We start from the raw sequence: 21,640 nt of genomic DNA, 5'->3' as shown, positions 1-21,640 counted from the left end.
TTCAACCTTCAGCTTCAGTCTCTCACCTCATCAAAAACACACACATTTTCACCTTTTGATTCGTCAACAATGTCGATGAATACAGCCATTTCATCATCATCTAGGGTTCTGTTGAAGAAACCAGATATAGATCTGGATTCGGTGCCCAAAAACACCATTGGTTCTGTCAAAATTCCGTGTTTTTCATCGTCGCCATCCTCTGTTTTGAGCTTGATGTCAAAGGTGAGAAGAGGAGCCGTTCATTGTGCTTCGATGGTGGAGGAAAAGAGTCCGGTGTTGAGTAGTGGGGTGCTGTTTCAGCCGTTTGAAGAAGTGAAGAAGGAGGAGTTCTTAGTCCCGATATCTCCTCAGGCCTCACTTGCACGTCAAAACTATTTCGATGATTGTGAAGCTGCCATTAACGAGCAAATCAAGTAAGTTTTATAATTATATTCGCTAATTTGTGCTTTTTTCTCGATGTTCTTCGCTGTCAGGCTGTATAATCGTGTCGTTTGGTCCATATCTGCTTATATCTATGATTCTGTGCGTAAAGTGAAATTCTTCATACCTTTTGTGACGATTGTTATTGAATATTATGCTTCACTGGTGACTACAAGTCATACACATTTAATACTTGAGGAAAAATCGAATAACTGAATGAAAATGATGATTAATTAACTAGGATCAATGTTACAAAGGTATTAATGGTCAAATACTTGATCTGAGTTATGTTTCTGATAAGGATCTACAGATATTATGGATGAAAGGATGAAAGAAGCAGGATAATGTTTATAATCATTTAATTTTCATGACATTAAATCATATATGGTAGGTAGTGCTTGTTATTTCCATCAAAATCCAACCAAATGGAAAAGAAAATGATTCACTATAACGAATCAAAAGATTTAAAACTCAAAACTTGCATAATTGATAGTCCTTGTTGTTACAGAAGCAATCAACAATCATCTATACAGATCACAATCATCTAACTCTTTACTTCTTAATGCTGCAGTGTTGAATACAATGTCTCCTACGTCTACCACGCTCTGTATGCATACTTTGATCGAGACAATGTAGCCATGAAAGGCTTTGCCAAGTACAAAACATAAACTCAAATCCCCATTAATCTTTTCATACAAATCTTTACACTCTTATAAACTTTGATTCATTTCTCTCTAGATTCTTCAAGGAATCAAGTGATGAAGAAAGAGAACATGCAGAAAAGTTAATGAAATATCAGGTTACTCTCCCACATACACACATTTTCATGTCATCTTTTTCACATTTTTCTTAAAATCTTTTTACATGTGTAGAATATGCGTGGTGGAAGAGTAAACTTGCATACCATAGTTGGGCCCCCTTCAGAGTTTGAACATGAAGAAAAGGGAGATGCTTTATATGGTAATTAACTTAATTAATTAACACTTATTAAACATATATTTAATCCAGATTTTGATTTTATTCTTTTGATCTTGATTAGCAATGGAGCTAGCATTATCCTTGGAGAAACTAGTCAATGAAAAACTCCTTTCTTTGCATAGGGTATGTTATTCAAGAGTTTTTTCTTTATGGTTAAATGCAAAAAATAATAATAATAATAACAATATAATTTAATTGATTTGTTTATTTTTATTTTTTATCTTTGAAATTAAAGGTGGCGGATACAAACAATGATCCACAACTGGCAGATTTCATTGAGAGTGAATTTCTAGCTGAACAGGTGAAGATTTTCATAAATATTTATTTGTTTATTTATTTATATTTGAAAATTGTGTTAATTAGAATTGTTTTGTGATATATAGGTTGAAGCAATAAAGAAGATTTCAGACTATGTGTCTCAATTGAGAAGAGTTGGAAAAGGCCATGGTAATATTAATATATACTTATTTTTGTATTAATTTGGTATTTGAATGTGAAATTATGGCTTTTAATTAATGTTATGAAATTTAATTGAATTGAATATGCAGGGGTGTGGCATTTCAATCAGATGCTTCTTGAGGAGGGTGTTTGATTGTACCTTTAGCATAATAAGTTGTACTTTGTTGAGGATTCTGTGGTGTTTTGTGTGGTTTTATCGTTAATATTTGTGGTTGTAGTACTTATGGCAGTTTTTTTATATAAGTTAGAAACTTTATGCACTATTAATTAAGGTTTTAAGAATTTTGTACGCAATTTTTCACATCTTTTTTATGGAAACTTTATAAAATAAATTTTTATAAATTGATAACCAGTTAAATTATTTAAGATACATTATAGAGTTTGTACATATGCTTTCAAAATGCATGTTGTATGCAATCTGGGGAACTGAGTTGGAATCATATGAAAGGTGTGTTTGGAATGAGCTTTGAATTTAAGTGTTTAGGTTTTTTTTAAAAGAAAAAAAAACAACAAAAAGTCGAAATAAAGGTAAAGCTTTGTTTGAGCTATGGATAGTTCATGGTTGTTGGCACCAAACAAACGCCAAAGTAAATCAGATATACATTCCATGCGTGAAGAAAAAATGAATAACTCAAGCTTGTATAAATTGTCAAGTAGTTAGTTTGAATTATGGTTTTTATGAAGATTTGCATGTATTATGGTCTGTGGATGAAAGGAGTAAAGATAATTGGTATTTCTAATCATATTTTCATTTCTTCTTATTGTACTGGAAATTTTTATCTAATTAGAATTTTACTGTCAAAAAATTTATTTTGGATTTTCTTTTAAAATTGTTGAAAATATTAGGATTTTAGTGTGTATATCCTTTTTTTAGTTAAAAATTTAATGGTATTATAGTCTTTAAACATAAAAGTTATTGAAATCTGTTTAGATCCTATTGAAATTCTTAACGTTTGTTTATTGTTAAATAGTGTTTTTTAATTTCAAAAAACCGATATTGAAAAAATAGAGATAATCATAAAGAATGAAAGAATCAAGGTTGTGTTGGCTTTTTGCAGTCTTAAAAATAGAGAACTAAGAAACCGGAAAAAACGAAACTACTCTTCTTACCCTTCTCCACATTCACACCCTTTTGATTAGGCGTATGTTGTTTATGTTTGTACAATCTATCCCTACTTTTGAGTTCAAGATTTGACGACGAGTTAAGAAGAAAGTTTTATAAGTCTTCTCACCCTCTCTCGCTCTCTCTTTTGCATCTGTTTCCCTGTTCGTGATTGTATCAGGTTAAATATGATGATGGTAAGAAAAATAGTGATGCTACTACGAAAATCACAATTAAAAGTTCTTGGGCTATGAAAATATACTAAAATCTTAATATATTCAACAATTTGATAGGAAATTCCTAAACTTTTTTTTTAACGGTAAAGTCATAATTCAAGATTTGACAAGAAAGTCCTAAACTTTATTTTTTAACAGTAAAGTCTTAATTACCGGTTAATTGGAAAAAATGGTACAAGTGTCAAAAACTTCTGGTAGTTAGAACTTTACTGTCAAAACAAATAATACTTAGAACTTTCTTATCAAATCGATGAAAATATTAGGACTTTAGTGTGTGTGTGTATATATATATATATATATATATATATATATATATATATATATATATATATATATATATATATATATATATATATATATATATATATATATATATATATATATATATATATATATATATATATACACACTTCAATAGATTTCTAAAAGGCAATTCTTTTCTACAACTTACACACTTAACATACTTTCTATACTCATAAATCTACTTTTCATAACATAAGAGCTCTTATAACAAAATCTTAATTTATAACAATATATTTGCATTTGTTTGTCTTGCGATGTGAATTTGTGGTTCTTTAATTCATATGTTGGTTTCGGTAACTCCATATAACCAAAAATGTTGAATAACTCCATTAAAAATGTTTCTTTAACATCACTAAACCCCGATTGATCCACCCAACAAAGCCATTTGCAAAATAACCCACTAGAAGTCTCATGTAAGCCCTACACTAGGTGCCATTTGTTTTTACAAAACAAAATGTTTGAAGTTTGCATACCACCTCTACAACCCTCTGTAGCAGAAGATAGAGACTAAACGACAGCAACATGTAATAAAAACTATGTTTTTTTAACATTTGCAGACTATTGCAATAAGTTAAAGTAAGGTATGATGAGGTTTGAAACAAAGGGTCAAGTGTTGCGCCACATAGCACACGCGCATCAGTTTTTAAGTCAGAATTCTTCTGAAAATAAACAGTTGCGAATGGCCAAGTGTTGCGCGTGTGTTGTACGGCGCAACAATAAGTGGAATGGAGATTTTCTCGTTTATTTTTAAAATATAACTTAATTATTATTTTTTGTACTCTAATGGAAAGAAGTAGATGTTTACCTGTTAGGATTAGGGTTGTACATGCTACGATACCAATTGATTTTTACTCAAACCGTGTACCGTACCAACTATAGTTGGTATAAATTTTTTGCTACCAGTACTATACCAACTATACTTGGTACCAACTTGTTTGGCTACCAATAAGTTTGGTTGGTACAAATTGGTAATAGTATAACTTTGATCTAATTTTCAATTGTAATACATAAAGACCAATCACGATATGAGACACTTTTCTCGTCTAGTCATATAAATTAGTAAATTAATTATTCTAGTTACTAAGAAATTTTAATAAGTAACTTTTTAGTTTTTTAATCTAATGTGGTAATAACTACTAACTAAGTCTAATGTCTAATATCATATTTTTAAAATCGTAAACAGTAAACACTTGACATTTAAAAATACGATTTCGATTATATATATATATATATATATATATATATATATATATATATATATATATATATATATATATATATATGAATTGGTCGGTACGGTAATACCGTGATATTTAAAATTTAATATCATTATCGTACCAAGTTTATTGGATTGGTATGGTACTACCAACCAAACATGTTGGCTACCAAATATATTGGTAACCAGTTTTCTTGGTTCGGTTGGTAACATGTTGATTGGTTCTCCGTGATACATATTTGACAGCCCTAGTTAGAATGTTAAGTGTAACACCTCGAATTCATGAGGCCTAGAAAGGAAAGAAAACCCCAAATTAAGGAAGTGACCCGTCGAGTAGATGGGGTGACTCGACGAGTAGGAGCATGGATAGGGTCACGAGTTAAGTGACGTACTCGACGAGTCAGAGGACTGACTCGGCGAGTTGGTCAGGTTTGGGGAAAACCCTAAACGCAGGCCTTGCACCCTATTTAAAGAACATTATAACCCTTCATCAGCCTCCTTGATACTCTCTCAAGTTCAGAACGAAACCCTAGTGCCTCCCATGAGTTTGTGAGCATTCTTGAGTGTTGTGAAGCTTGAAGAAGAAGGTGAAGCCTTGGGGATACAAGAAGAGACTAGTAGATCCAGAAACCTCTTGCATTCTTCTCTATTTTCTAGTAAGAAAGTTTCCACCTTGATCATTATGCATCTAGATCTCTCTTCTTGTCATTTTGGGAGTTTTTAGTCCAAAAACCCTAACATGAGAGGAATGGACGTCCCAAGAGCTTGTGTTTTCAAATCTAGCACTATTAAGGGTTGTTATGGCATAAAGGTGTAAACTTTATGCCATAGGAATCCCTATGCAAGCATATGAACTGTTCTTTCGGCCTTTTAGCTCAAAAGGCCATGAATGGAGGAAAAAGGCGGTAGCTTGCATGGTTAGGAGATGGTTAGGTCCATATCTATGTGTTAGATGCTTCGAGACCCTCAGAAATCGTCTGAATAGATTAAGACATAGAGGGACTCGACGAGTCACTAGCGGGACTCGACGAGTCAGACCGCTTTCTTGCCCCAAAACCCTTCTGTTAAAGGGTATGAGTTGAGTGGTTATGGACTCTGCCAGTCCGGGTCCATAGTGGGTATGAAGATCATCGTACTCGATGAGTTCGAGGAGGAACTCGGCGAGTCCAAGGCAATCTCCTTAGTTTATGAAGGTGGACTCGGCGAGTTCAAAGGAGAACTCGGCGAGTCAAATAAAGGAGGGTCCCGATGTGTTGAAGGTGCACTCGACGAGTAGGAGCGAAGTCCAGAGTTTGTAAGGAACGTGGGACTCGACGAGTTGATAGGCCAACTCGGCGAGTTGAAGTCAACTCGGAGCGTTGACTTTGACTGTTGACTTTGACCAAGTTTGACTTGAGTTGACTTTTAGGAATATTGTGGTCTAAACATTATTTTGGATATTGATAGTTCGGGAAGCCGAAGGGTCAATGGTTCAGAAGTTGTCGGCTAGCAGTCATAAGTGTTCAGCGAGTTTTCAGCAGTGCGAGGTGAGTCTCCTCATTGTGTGAATGGGTCTAAGGCCACAATGTCGGCCCATGTAGTTTATGAGTAGGAAGACATAGGGGGTAGCCCTAGGCACTGTATGCTAGTATGTTATTCCGGACCAAGGTCCGATATCGGGCGGGTGCCTGGAGAATGTTTGTACGTTAGTTTATACTTGTTATCTGTGTGATACTCGTATGTGCCTGGTAGGGAAGTGAGTGTGGGCGAGGTCCCGTATCTCACCACTAGCAGCGTATGGACGGGGTTTCGCATATCATTAGTAGCAGAGCAGATGCGAGGCCCGAGATAGGTGAGAGGTGAGTGTGGGATTTCATTGAGAGTGAATTTCAAGCTGAACAGGTGAAGATTTTCATACATGTTTATTTGTTTATTTATTTATATTTGAAAATTGTGTTAATTAGAATTGTTTTGTGATATATAGGTTGAAGCAATAAAGAAGATTTCAGACTATGTGTCTCAATTGAGAAGAGTTGGAAAAGGCCATGGTAATATTAATATATACTTATTTAGGTATTAATTTGGTATTTGAATGTGAAATTATGGCTTTTAATTAATGTTATGAAATTTAATTTATTTGAATATGCAGGGGTGTGGCATTTCAATCAGATGCTTCTTGAGGAGGGTGTTTGATTGTACCTTAAGCATAATAAGTTGTACTCTGTTGAGAATTCTGTGGTGTTTTGTGTGGTTTTATAGTTAATATTTGTGGTTGTAGTACTTATGGCAGTTTTTTTTATATAAGTTAGAAACTTTATGCACTATTAATTAAGGTTTTAAGAATTTTGTACGCAATTTTTTCATAACATTTTCATTCTTTTTTTTTTTTTTTTATCATATATAGATTGTCAAATATCTATTTCGACTTATTAGTTTTTTACATCTTTTTTATGTAAAAACAAGATCAAATATTTTTTTATAAATCGATAACCAATTTAATTATTTAAGATACATATGTCAATTTTATGTTTTCATAAAATATGTTACTGTTTTCAAATTTAAAAGTATTTAAATCTTTAAATAAATTCTTGACCTTCGTATTAAGTTTTATATTTATCATTAATTAATATCATTTTAATATATAATAATATAATATTATAATGAACTATTATTATATTTAAAATAAACCAATTCATATTTTATAAAGTAAAATGTAATTAATATTAAATGATGTAGGAAATAGAGTGGGTTTGGAGATGTTTTTAGATGCATTGTAGAGTTTGTACATATGCTTTCAAAATGCATGTTGTAGGCAATTTGGGGAACTAAGTTTTGGAATAATATGAAAGTTGTGTTTGGAATGAACTTTGAATTTAAGTTTTTAGGTTGGCACCAAACATTTTTGAATAACTCCATCAAAAAAATAACCCACTAGAAGTCAAAAATGTTTCTTTGAACATCACTAAACCCCGATTGATCCACCAACAAAGCCAATCGCAAAATAACCCACTAGAAGTCTCATGTAAGACCTACACTATTCCATATGGAGGAGTATGAGAGAAAATAAAAAGATGTTCATTTGATTCAAGATGAGAATCACAAATAGGACACACAAGAGTGTCCAAATCGACATCTTTTTCATATAATTTAAGGGAAATATTAATTTAGGCCAACAAATTTTTCTCTTTCATTTTAAAAAATTCACTTGATTATTATTTTTTTTACTCTAGTGGAATAAAGTAGATGTTTACCTCTTAGGATGTTAAATTAGTCCCTTTACTCACTATAATAAATTTGTATTGCTATATTTTAACCGGTTGATGATTTGGACGCTATAAGTCTTATGAAAATGAAGAATGGCTCCCCACAAGAAGTATTTGTCACCCTGACAAAAATTTAGATTCTACATGTATATTTTCTGCAGCACCCTATGGATGCATTGTGATATTGTACACATGCTTCATCTTCTGAAATCCTTTAATCGATTTCTATATCCTCCGTCGTTTCCACCACCATTACTTGCCGCCTCTTTCTCTGCGCGATGGCTCGATCTTTTTAAACTAGTCTTCCAAAATCAACCATCATTTTTACCTGTTCAACCTCCCCTTCATGCACCTTCATCTTCATCCTTACCTTTTGTGCTCTCTCTCTCTCTCTCTCTCTCTCTCTCTCTCTCCGTAGCAACCAAACACCACCTTTATCACCCCCAACTCGTTGGTACCTCACCCTCATCTATTGTCGCCAATTACGTCAAGACCAACTTCGAATCCCTTCATCTCCAAACCCACATCACCAACTATTATGTGTTGGTCACTGACGTCTACTTTTCAAAACTTCGACCTCGATTAGTTTTATTTATTTTTACCTCCGAAACCCTTAAATTATTCAATTTGGAACCTAATTTCGAACAATATGTTGGATGAATTATTTGATGTGTCAAAGACTAGAACGTAGGGTGATTGTGGAGAGCCGGATTCCTTATGGATCTTGTAAGTTCACTTTCCGAATTGATATTTACACACCCTATGTCTAAGTTACAGAAGATTTAGTTTAGGATAATCCAAAAGGACACTTGTGTATCTAGGCACATAAACACAAGCTAAATCGTTAGAGAGTTTTAAGTTTGTTCAAGAAGACGAAGAGCTGGGAAGGAGGTTCTATCTACGGCTCAAAAGAGGAGTTGTATATATGCATGACAGATTAGGTTTTAATCTTCAAAATTAGTTAGGGAAATCTTGAAGTTGATGGCTTAATCAATGGTTTCCAAAACTAATAAAATTTGCCAATCTTACCATAATAGAATCCGATCTTATATATGCATACACTCCGTATTCACCGAACATTTAGGTTATGTTTGGCGTACTAGCTGAAAAGCTAGCTTTTAAATAAAAAAACTAGCTGATAACTGAAAAGTTAGCTAATAAAAAATATCGTTTGGTAAAACTAGCTACAAAGCTAACTGAAAAATATGAAATGACATAAAAAACATTAAAAGAATGTGTTTTTATAATTAAATAAGTGGTATATTTGAAATTTTTTTAAAAAGCTAGTCTAAATATTTTTTTAAAAAGCTAGCTTATAAGCTACTTTTTGGTTTGCCAAACATAACAACTTAAAAAAACTCGAAAAATAAACTAGCTTTTCAGCTAGCTGTAGCGGGCCAAACACTGTCTTAATATAGAGTACACACAATAAGCCCCTTAACTCACCTACATGAAATGTCATGTACCGCCATGTGACACTAAAATCACCAACATGATGTTGGTTGTGAAAATAGGTTTGGTGTTATGGAATCCATTTCTATCGGGGTTTTGTGATTTGGGGATGCAAACCAAGATGAGTGTTTCGAATTTGAGCTCCGATCCTCAAATTTTAACTACTCATTTGTTTCAATAGGTCGGAAATGGATTTAGGACGTTGACATTTCCAATGGAGCTCCACCAACTTTATTTCAAAAAAAATGTTCATAGGACAAATTTTAGTGATATAAACACCATCGTCAACGGTAATAGTGGAGTTGTTGGTCTGGGAAGAAATCCAAGTGATGTGGAATTATACACGTGTGTGGAAAACTTGGACTTTTGAAAGTCAAATGAGATAGCAAAAAGGCAACCGGTTTACTCCTTCGGATTCATCAAAGTGGTCTTTTAAACCTGGTAGAACCTACATTGTTCCCTCATGAGATAAGAAAAATAGTTAAAGGACATAATAAAACAATGCAAAATACTTTCTTACCCAATAGCAGTGTTCTAAAAGGCGTGTCATGGCACGCGCCAAGGCCACCATGGCGTGAGGCGTGGCTTCGCCGTTACGAAAAGCTTCATAACGTTGCTGTTAGGTGTGGCGCGTGGCAAGGCGTGATATGGCGCGCCATGGCGCGTGTTTTTTCGTTTGAGACACAGTTTTTTGCTCTTTGTTATATCTTTTCAAATCAGAGATACAAGTATTGTAGTTTTTATTAACTTTTTGTTATTAGTTATTAATCTAACACTTCTAAAAAGTAGTTATATTTAATATAAATTTATATGTATGTGGATATATTTTTCAAATTAATACAAAGTCACTACCTTATATCACGCCTTGAAAAACACCATGGCTCGTTAAGCTTGAGGTTTGGCCTTGCCGCCATGCCTCACGCCATTTAAAACCTTGCCCAATAGTGACATAATCCCTTAATTTAACTCTAATCGGTAGTCGATCTAGAAAAATCCTGCAAACTATATCGAGTTTATGAGAACCAATCTAATTCCAACTCAAATCTCCCCATGCCACTACTGGCCTTTCAACATCAATAAATTTCCTAATCGAGGCCACTACGTGACAACCCGGCACACACCAACTCTTGTTTGCATGTATCCTCTTATTCAGTCAAAATACAATGATCAAAGGAGGATCTTTAGTGTTGGGTCATAACGTTTATTTCAATCCATAAAACAAAACATAGCAACAAAAGCAATTAAACGAAAACAATCAAAATCTAACCTTGGATCTGTGTTCATCACATCACTACAACAATTCCAAGTTACAAGTGATGTTTGTGTATTTAACTATACAATCTTTCATTTCTATTCCTGGAGAAGTGGCTAGAGGTGAATCATGAACCGCCATTGTTTTGATTTTAAAGCATTAACAAATCACAATAAGATGTTTTTTTGAGCTTTTTCATGAACCTTTTCATCCTAAAAAGACAATGAAGATCAATAAAACTATTAAAAAAATCTTTTTTAAACCCAAGTTTTTTTCAGCCTCAACACTTTTCTGTTCAAATTCGAGACATAAAAAAGGTTTGTTTTACGCATCAAAAGATTCAAAAAGCATATTAGAAAACAGTCTCCATTTTGTAATCAAATTAACCCAACAAAAAGCAAACCCCAAAACATCCAAAATTGTACCAAAATCAAAAACATAACCACCTCTAAAATCCAACAACTACCACATAAGTCTCAACAAACCCAACCATCAACAACACAAAAATCAAGCAACTTGGGCAGCCTGCCTCTTCCTAGCCTCCTCAATAATAGTCAGCTTAATCCCCTTCCCCTTGGGCAGGGACACCCACGGCTTTGTTCCCTTTCCAAGAGTAAACACATTTCCTAAACGGGTCGCAAACTCATGACCCGTGGAGTCCTGGATATGAACAGTCTCAAAACTTCCCTTATGTTTTTCCCTGTTCTTCAATATTCCAACTCGCCCTGTGTTCCTGCCACCTGTCACCATCACAACATTCCCAACATCAAATTTGATGAAATCCACAATCTTGTTGGTGTCCAAGTCAAGCTTGATGGTGTCATTTGCTTTGATGAGTGGGTCCGGGTAGCGAATTGTTCTCCCATCATATGTGTTGATGTATGGAATGCCTTTTGACCCGAATTGAACTGATCTAACCTTGCACAATTTGAACTACAACAAAAAAATAAAATTTAAATATAATAATATTATGCTATTATATATTAATATTAATATGAAGTTAGGATCTAACCTTTGCTTCCTCATCTCTGACTGAGTGGAGTCTGAATCTACCCTTGGTGTCGTATAGAAGACGGAAGTTTTCATTGGTTTTGGGAATTGAGACAACATCTGATGAGAAAACAAAGAGTGAAATCGATGAGTTGTTGAAATACAGGAGGGTAATTTGGACATTTTGTGTGACTTAATGAGTGTATATACTTACCCATGAAACCAGCAGGGTAAGTCTTGTCAGTTCTGACCTTGTTGTCAACAAGAACATGGCGTTGCATGAGAATGGATTGGACCTCACGGTATGTCAAAGCGTATTTCAATCTGTTCCTCAGAATGAGGATCAAGGGGAGACATTCCCTTGATTTGTGAGGTCCTGATGATGGCTTAGGAGCCTGGGTTGCAGAAGATTAAAATAACATGTTATGAATCAAGAAGAGAGAAGAAAACAGAAAATAATCAGATATAGAAACTGTTCATGAGTGTACATACAAAAGCGCCACCAAGTTTATCAAGCATCCAATGCTTGGGGGCATTGAGCCTCTTCATGTGTTTCTTCAATCCTCGAGCCTTCAATAGAGAAAAAAAAAAATTAAACATGATACTATCGAAAAATAGGACTCTGAATATCGATTTGCTACATGAATAAACAAAATCACGAACATATTGCGAAAATTATAGCCTCATTTCGACTGATGCGGGCTTTATGAAACAAGTGAACTGGCAATATATGTTGGAAAGTGCATTTGTGTATTTATACAGCTGATTTAAACGAGATCGAAACTACAGACACTGGATTCGACTGATTCCTCCAAAATCATAAATAGATGTACGAGTTATTTGAGGTGTTTCGGGGTAAACAGTTCAATGGATAAAACCAGTAAAACGTGAGTGATGTAGCCTGAAGATCATTGCAAAAACTTTAATGGCGAGAAACGTAGAAGAAAAACTGATATCAAATAAATCGAACATCGCGAGCAGCTCGCAAAGTTCTATGAATTACTAATGGATAAATTTTCAATAAGAAAGAAAGAAATTGCACCATGGCTGCGGCGTGTGGTGTAGGAGATAGGAATCTCCGGTATAGCTGTACGGCGAAACTGCGGCGGTCCTCTGCACTTACTGCGCCACTCTCTCCTTCAACTCTGCCGGTAAACCCTAGTTGATCGGCTTATATCACTTGTAAACCTATTTTGGTTTACTGGGCTTGTATATGGGCCTTCTCATTGAAACTCGGTCAGGCCCAAACATTACCAAATCACGGGCTTTTTAATTCGATTTTTTCAAAATATGTTTTGTCTATTAAGTTAAAAAATAAATTTTTAATATATTAAAAAATAACATTTTTTAAGATATGTTTAGGTTATATTTGGCGTATCATAACTAGTTTATTTTTCGAACTTTTTAAGTTGTCATGTTTGGCAAATCAAAAGGTAGTTTAAAAACCAGTTTTTTAAAAAGCTACTTAGACTAGTTTTTTAAAAGTTTTTTTTTTTAATTTCCAAATATAATCATTAGTTAATTATAGAAGCATATTCTTTTAAATGTAGTTTTATGTTCTTTTATAAATTTCAGCTAGTTTTATCAAATGTCAATGTTATCAGCTAGTTTTTCAGCTATCAGCTACCTTTTTATTTATCAGCTAGTTTTTAAGTTGTCAGCTAGCTTTTCAACTAATAGCTAATTTTTCAGTTAGTACGCCAAACATAGCCTTAATCTTCTGATTTACGTGTTTGGATCATCACCAGATGTTAAATTTTCTTTTGAATTTGCTTATTTGTGGTTGTATCAGTAGCTTATAGGGCGTCCTCGTGCTTTAGGATCCTAAGGTACTAGGAGACCAGGTTGAAGGTTGTGAGAAGGGCTTCTTTGTTTGTTCTTTTTTGATTGGGAACTGGAAGTTCGAATCATGGACCAAAGGCCTAATAGGAATAATTAAGTTTTTGCAGGTTCGTTGTGTGTCTATGTTAGGTTGTGAGTGATGTTATTGATTACCTAATCGGGGGTAAGCATGAGTGTTGTTATTGGTTAGCGAAATGGGGATAAGCCCGAGTGTTTTTATTGGTTAGTGAATCGGGGGTAAGCTTGAGTGTTGTTAGTAGTTATTGAATTGGGGGGTAACTTGAGTGTTGTTATTGGATAGCAGAGCAGGGTTGTTAAAGTCCAGTTGGAACATGGTCTAGTTTAGTATGCGATCGAATGGTTTTGTCAGAATTTCGATAATGTATTTTTGTGCGGGGTGATCGATGACGGCGGTCTGTCGTGGCATCTGTGTTCAACTTTTCTCGTAGGACGGCGTATGGCCTAGAAGATCCTATACTGATCAAAGTTGTAGATTGTCGATCAATGTAGTTGATATATAGGCTAGTGTAATCTTAGTTTGTTGGGCTTGTTCAGGGTTTTCGTTGGTAAGTCGCTGTGCGAGGTTGCCGACTATAGTGTAGGTTGTAGATTCTTTCTTTATTTATTCATTAGGCGGCACAATGTCATGAGGTCTTGGTCAGAACAGATCTATGAGTTTGGGGGTCAGCATGGGTGGAGAATAGGATGGCTCTATCTGCTCATTGTGGTTTAAGGGTGTTGTGTGAAGTTGTTTTCGTCATATCACGTAGTTCTCACTAAAATAATGCTGGCGGAAGTGTCGGGCGGTAGTCGATTGTTCAAGGGGTATTGCGATAGATGTGATTCAAACCTTGGAGTCTCTGCCCAGCTTGGCTTATGAGCCTAGTTTCAGAACCCTTTTTGTCGATGGTTGCAGATGTTAGCATTCGAGTGACCCCATCCTATGTTGAAGGAGTTGTGTAACACTCGGTTTCAGATTGCTTAATTATTTAGGGTTGTGGCCCAATAATCAGTTATCGTAAGGCTTGTGTCCCTAGGGAAGAAAGGATTTGGCCCTTTTTAGATGTGGGTGCTATAGTTTAAGTGATCCGAGTGTTCGATGGCGTTTTTGGATCCCAAGGGTATAATTGTAATTTATTAGTGCGGGCCTTTATGAATTTTAGGTTTTTGTTTGAGAAGTTTTAAGGTGAGGGGTGAGTTGGTAGAAGCGTAGGGCTTCTCGTCACCTTTCCATGGATATAAAGTTCGTTGGAAACGGGCTTAGGACGAAGGAGTTTATGGTCGAATAAAGTTTGAGCGTTTTAGAAGGCCATCTAGTACGTGGGGCGTACTAGATATGTACGTGGGGCGTACCGAGTATAATGGTTGCTTGTGATCTCTGAGTACATCGAGCATACCAAGGGGTATGCGGGGCGTACTCCTTTAGCCATGAAACCCTAATTTTTGGTCCTTGCCCCTATTTAAACCTCATTTCCTTCATGAGCCTTGTCTTTTATCAGCCTCTAAGCCTCCTAAACCCTAAAAGTCAACCCTTGGCCTTTATCATGGAGCATTTAATCCATTGTGAAGGATATTGGAGTACTTTTGTGCACTTTGAAGAGCTTGGAGCTTATTAAAGAATCACCACCTGGAAAGGAGCTTGTAGATCCAAAAGTTCTCCATCTTTTGCAATTTATTGAAGATAAAAAGCTTTAATCTTGTCATCTTTTTGGTTAGATCTTCTTTTGGGTTTGAATATGGTCATTTTAGCCTCTTTTGGTTGGTCTATGTGAGCTAAGGTTGTTATGGAGGCTTGATATTGTATATCTGGAGGTTTAGGTGTCCCAAAGGTATAAAAATGTGATCTTTATGGTTTATTTGGACTCATACATGTGTTAAGACCCTTCATTAAGCTCTTTTGAGTTCTAGATCCCCAATAAGCCATGAATGCAAGTAAAGTTGCCAACTTTACATGATAAGTCATCCATAGGAATCAAATATGAGAGTTTCAAGCAAGGACTTAAGTGATTAAGTGCTTCATGTAGAAGATTAGGGTTCAGAGGAGTACGTTAGGCATACCCATAGTACGCTGCATGTACTAGCCCCAAAGGGTGTACATCGGGCACACCAGCTGAGTACGCGGGGCGTACTCGGCCTGTTAGACTCTTCTTGTTTTGTTGACTTGTTGACATTGGAGTGTTGACCACAAGTTTGACCAAGATTGACCATTGGTTAGTTTGAGCCTTTTAGATTTAGGCCTTCTCGGGTTAGGCCCATGATGGGTTTGGGCTCGATTTAGATATTTAGGCCTTATTGGGCCTTATGGTGTTATTTAGGGTTTGGGCTATTGTTTGGGCTTGGATTGCTTGGGACTTTATTGGGCCATCGTTAAACAAGTGTTTGGATTGGGGAAAAGCTAATGGGCTTTAGGGCAAGACCCATGTAAGGGTTTAGGCCCAATTTGGAAAATTGGGCCATAAGTGGGTTTTGGATGGTTATTGGTTTGTGGGCCTTTATAATTGGTAGTTTGGGCCTTAGTTATGGACGAAACTAGGTGAGGGGTAAAATGGTCTTTTTACCCCATGTAAGGATTGTTGGTTTTGGATTTCGAACCCAAATGTTAATTGAATGTTTTCATGTTTGTTAGTGTGTGGATTCTAGCGAATTTGCAGTCGGAGATATATTTGTGGGTTCAGTTGTCGAGGTGAGTCTTCTAACTATGTTATAGGTCGAAGGCACTAATACCGACCCATTTGGTTTATGTATTATAGGAAGACCAGGGGGCGGCCCTTGGCATTTGCATGAAAGACCATGAGGTGGCTCATGGCAGATCTGTATGCAAGACCGAAATTTGGACTCTAGCAGTTAAGTAGCTAAGTAGTTGTAGATTATATGTTAGTTGACTTTGTGATGCTTTCATGGAAGGCTATGAAGTGGCTCCTGGCACTTATCTATAAAACCTAGGGTTTTGGTCCCCGGCTTCACAAGGAAAGACCATGATATGACTCGTGGCATAATAGTAAGACCATGGTTGGCACATAGTGTGACATTCCCATTTTCACGGCCAGAAAAGACCGATTTTGTTTATGCTTTATAAAAATCAGAGTTCTTCTTTTAATAAAAATGTTGCGGAATTTGTTCCCAGAAAAACATGATAAATACGTTATTAAAACATTTTCGGATAAACGTATTTTATTCATTTCAAAACGTTTGGGATGTCATCGTTAATACAGAAACATAAGCATAAACATAACTTACATTTATTTACACTAGTGATCTACATCTCTTTAAATCTCTAAGTGTAAAGTGACTTCGTATCAACACCTGTGATATAAATAAACTGAGTGGGTCAGGTTGGGAAACCTGGTGAGTACATAGGGTTTTCAACCCATAATAATATAATTATTATGTTTAAACAATCAAGCAATTAAACCCAATTACCCATACCCATTATCTTCTTTACTCTTAAGGATCTACCCTAAGAATCAACTATTTCTCATTCATTCATTCCTAAGGATTATCCTAAGGAATCGACACAAAGTCCATAATAGCCACAGTTTACACAACAGGCACTAAGTCTGCATAGTCACCACGGTTTAGGCATCAAGTCTGCATGATCACCAAGGTTTAGGCATCAAGTCTGCATGATCACCAAGGTTTAGGCATCAAGTCTGCATAATCACCAGGGTTTAGGTATCAAGTCTGCATGATCACCAAGGTTTAGAGTACACCGAGTGAACACATTGTTCACAACACCTACAGACTACGAGCCTGCTAGTGTTCCACTGACTGTCTAGAATAGTCTGTGGTTATCATCCATACTCTGCTGAATGATGGGGCCATCATTTGGGAAAAAGGCTTCTCACATTATCCACCTCTCACCCTCACCACGTGGTCTATAACACCTCTCAACTCATCATTCAACTCATATTCCATCTATTATATCTACCCATGTTTACCCCAACATTATCGTAGATATAAAAATACATATACAGTTTAAATCATTTAAAACATGTATAAAATCGTTCATCCAGCATAGACAACAGGTATTCAGATAATATGCACACATAGCACGTAATTTATATAAAAGACTTCATATCTATGTGTAAGATGAAAGTAACTATGCACTCACCTGATAGGTGGTGACTCAACACTCGGACAACGCTTCGATACTCTCAAAACAATTTCCTTCGATAAAACCTAGTATCAACACCACTAGGGTTTAGTTTAACGATAACCGCGACTAATTTATAGTATATCTATTATTATTATTATATAATCATTAAATGACACTCAATATAACTCATAATAATAGCCCAAACAATTATTTTAAGGTCCTAATAATGTTACTATAATTAATTAGAAGCTATATTAAAACTAGCGTAAGCGTAGCTCACTTACAGCGGGTTTTTCGCAAAACCGGGCTTCGCTGGAGCAGCGTTTCCCGAGCCGAAAGGCTCTTTTCTCGGAGCCGTCAGGCGCTCCGGGGCTTCCGCCTCGTGCTAGGGAGTTACCCTAGGCTTTAGAGGGTTAGGGAGGCTTAGAGAGAGAGAGTTTAGAGAGAGAAAGAAGGTTTGGGAGGTGTGAAGAGAAGGCTAGACCCGACACCTCTATTTATAGTGCAAAAATCTGATGGACTCGCCTAGTAGGGGGACCTACTCGCCGAGTTGGTCCATGTGGTGGCCTTCTGGTGGTGCCACGTGTCCAATTCTGGTGGTGCCACGTCACCCCCTATCGCGTATCAGCCTTCAAACTTAGAAAAATCATAACTTTCGCTTACGAGCTCCGTTTTCGACGTTATTTTTTTCAACGCGTAGGTAAAATCAAGATCTACAACTTTCATTTAGACTCCGTCAGCTAATTCTCGACCGATCTCAAATTTAACAGTAGGAGGTGTTTAGACTGTTAAATGACCGCGAAGAATTCATAACTCCTTCATACGGACTCCGTTTTCGTCTGTCTTTTTACTGTTGAGTTCCTATTAATGAGATCTTCAACTCTCATTTAGGTCGCGTAAGCCAAAAACCGGTCGAACTAAAATTCGAGTTTCGGGTCGTGCACTGCTAAGCCGAATCTTAGAAAAATCATAACTTCCTCATACGAAGTCAGATTTGGGCGTTCTTTTTATCGACGCTCTTAGTTTAACATATTCTATGACTTTCGTTTAGATTGCTAAGGATAAATCTCGCTCTATCGTAAATTCACTATTTACGCTTCCCGGTGTCATGCTGACTTTGCCGTAAAACTTCGACGGTCCATAACTTCTTCGTTATAACTCGGATTTCGGCGTTCTTTATATGTACGGAAACCTTGTGACATATTCTACAACTTGGTTAAAGATTATTTATTAAATAATCTTTTGTCGAAAAGTCATTTTCGACCCCTATTTCCTCTAAATTGACTAGTCCGGATCTGCGGGCGTTACAATTATCTCCCCCTTAGGATGATTACGTCCCGGAATCATCAACGAAACAGGGCTCGTATAATGACTCCATACGTCATCTCTTCATCCTAGGTAATAATTATAACTTCTTTATTCCTTCGAGTCTATCTTTTAGATTTATTGTCTGTTAGCAGTACTTAATTGTGCACCTGCTATCTTCTTCAGGTTAGACTCCAGATTACGACGTATCATCATGTGACGCTCGTTTAGACTTAGGTCTTTTAGAGTTAAATTCTGAAATAAACTATGCCTTCCTTCACGTTCTAATGTGATATAATCACACTTTAACATGTAGCATTTCTAGCTACCAACTTCTTTAGCGTCGAGCCGATACTTCTATTGGTCGCTTTGATTTCAGTTGTTTGGTTAAATTTGGACGCTACATCAAACTTGGTTCTCTAAACCACGTAACCTACTCATCGTAGTCGGACTCAATGTGACATGACCACTAGGGTCGGGATAACAACAATCTTCTTAGTCATTACCGAAACAATGGTAACGACATACTTGAATAAAACGAAATCAATTACTGGCTTCTTGGTAACCTTGTGACTTTCCCTGATCCAAGTGTGAGTCTTGTGCTTCCGGTAGTATAGGCCTCTACTACCATTCACACCTACTCATACTCGTCCCAAGTATTGTCCCGCAGTTTCCCAAGTCATCATACAAGAAAATCACATAACATTTTAACAAATCAGCTAACGAAGGTTTTATTATTTCTTGAAACTATTACATAGGTGTTCAAGTTCACCCTAGACTATGCCTCTAATAGGCTACATCATACGACACTATGGCTACTGCATAACTTGATCTTCGGATATGAAGTCCTCATCATTGATTCCTTGCACGGTTTTCTGCTTCGTTGAGGATCATGTGGAATGCCCTTGGCCTCGGTGGCGTTTCTGGTCTTGCTGCTTTATTTTTCCCCGAGCAGTCCCTGGAAATATGCCCTTCCTTGTTACACCCATAACACACCTTCTTGTTGGATGCACACTTGCTGGCGTAATGCCCTGTCTTTCCACATTTGTAGCAAGTCACCTCCTCGCTACATCTCCCGAAGTGCTTCTTTTTACACTTCTCGCACCACTTGGTTTCACCTCCTCCTCCTTCTTCAATCTTTGAGAATTTCTTTTCCTTGTTGGATTTTGATGATCCTTCATGTTTCCTTTTCTCGCCAACTTCAGCTCTCTCCAGACCTTTTTCCCTAATCTGGGTCTCAACATTCCTAGCTGTCCAGATGGCTCCTTTCAAAGTGGTTGCTTGCTTGACCATTGGTTCAAAGTCTGCTGGTAATCCATGGGCAAACTTATTGACCTTGGAGAGCTCAGTTGGAACTAGATAAGGAACAAGCTTCATTTTCTCTTTAAACTTGCAACATACTCGATGATACTCATATTTCCCTTCTTTAGATTCTGAAACTCGTTGTTGATCTCCAGAAGATCCTGCTCAGAGCAGTACTGCATTTTTAACTGCACCAGAAAATCCTCCCATGACATCTTGCTCGCTTCTCCTTTGGGCATCGAATCGGCTAGTAGCTTCCACCAGCTTAGTACTCCAGATTTCAACAAAGGAACCGTGAGAGCGGTCTTCTGCCTGTTGCTACACTCGCAACTCTCAAACATCGTCTCCATCTCGGAGATCCAGTTCATGACTTCCACCGGCGTCGGGCTTCCAAATAGACTCGGTGGTTTGGATGCCATGAAATCCTTGTATTTGCATCCACGTCCATCATTTCCTCCATCCTGGTGGTTTTGCCTAACTATCAGTGGGTTGGCTTGACCAACAGTCCCACTGTAGTTTCCCTCCTCAGTCTGCTCTTCGTTCAACTCGGGCTGTTCAATCTGTATGGTTGCTTCTTCTCGATTTTGCTAGAGCAAACGTCTGGTTTCCTCTATTTGACGATCCAACATTGCCTGGATCATCACTTGCACTCCGGCCATTGTTATTGGCTCAGCAGCGGTTACCACAATCGATATTTGCTCAATCACCGGGGGTTGGTTTTCGGTTCCCATGTGCATTCATGTTTCCGCTACGGGTCCTTTCAATCTTGATCTATACACCGAATAAGGTGAATCTAGACCTTTACTTAAGATTGACGTTTAAATCATCCTTATCACTCCGAAACGTTTATATGCTAGTTCTAATATCGTAGCTAAACGCTTAGAATCCTAAACACATAAGGTTTCCAGATCCGGTCAGTAATAGACCATAGATCCGAACAAATAACAGCATATCAGGCACAAGTATTTAGCACATAAAAGCATTTTAGGCACAATTCCTAAAATAATCTAGTGCTCACACCTCACAATCATCGCTTAGCATTCTAAGTTTAAGTCTAGAAATAAATCCATATTCCTAGTTCGCTTAAACTAATTCTCTGATACCAACTGTGACATCCCCATTTTCACGGCCAGAAAAGACCGATTTTGTTTATGCTTTATAAAAATCAGAGTTCTTCTTTTAATAAAAATGTTGCGGAATTTGTTTCCAGAAAAACATGATAAATACGTTATTAAAACATTTTCGGATAAACGTATTTTATTCATTTCAAAACGTTTGGGATGTCATCGTTAATACAGAAACATAAGCATAAACATAACTTACATTTATTTACACAAGTGATCTACATCTCTTTAAATCCCTCAGTGTAAAGTGACTTCGTATCAACACCTGTGATATAAATAAACTGAGTGGGTCAGGTTGGGAAACCTGGTGAGTACATAGGG

The 21,640-nt window shown here is 36.5% G+C and overlaps 2 protein-coding genes and 1 long non-coding RNA gene across 3 annotated transcripts; 2 read left to right on the top strand and 1 right to left on the bottom strand.

The window, feature by feature from the left end:
• LOC145009591 (ferritin, chloroplastic-like) lies at positions 1–2,151 on the top strand. The gene is made up of 8 exons (XM_078968259.1): positions 1–413; positions 992–1,075; positions 1,159–1,219; positions 1,293–1,380; positions 1,460–1,521; positions 1,634–1,699; positions 1,782–1,845; positions 1,947–2,151. Exons 1-8 carry the CDS (start codon positions 70–72, stop codon positions 1,988–1,990), a joined length of 813 nt encoding a protein of 270 aa, XP_078824385.1. The 5' UTR covers positions 1–69; the 3' UTR covers positions 1,991–2,151.
• A 4,417-nt stretch (positions 2,152–6,568) lies between these two features.
• Positions 6,569–7,048, top strand: LOC145013190 (uncharacterized). The gene is made up of 2 exons (XR_013664873.1): positions 6,569–6,741; positions 6,843–7,048. It is a non-coding gene; the product is annotated as an uncharacterized LOC145013190 (long non-coding RNA).
• Positions 7,049–11,012: 3,964 nt separating this feature from the next.
• LOC145010916 (small ribosomal subunit protein eS4-like) lies at positions 11,013–12,796 on the bottom strand. The gene is made up of 5 exons (XM_078969491.1): positions 12,693–12,796; positions 12,143–12,220; positions 11,865–12,045; positions 11,673–11,770; positions 11,013–11,593 (listed from the first exon to the last, which is right to left on the bottom strand). Exons 1-5 carry the CDS (start codon positions 12,693–12,695, stop codon positions 11,168–11,170), a joined length of 786 nt encoding a protein of 261 aa, XP_078825617.1. The 5' UTR covers positions 12,696–12,796; the 3' UTR covers positions 11,013–11,167.
• Between the last annotated feature and the right edge of the window lie 8,844 nt (positions 12,797–21,640).

Source organism: Lactuca saligna, chromosome 8 (genome assembly GCF_052625555.1).
Source record: "Lactuca saligna cultivar CGN05327 chromosome 8, ASM5262555v1, whole genome shotgun sequence".
Taxonomy (NCBI): domain Eukaryota; kingdom Viridiplantae; phylum Streptophyta; class Magnoliopsida; order Asterales; family Asteraceae; genus Lactuca; species Lactuca saligna.
The sequence above is the reverse complement of the archived record's forward strand: the minus strand, read 5'-3'. Positions and strand labels throughout refer to the sequence as shown.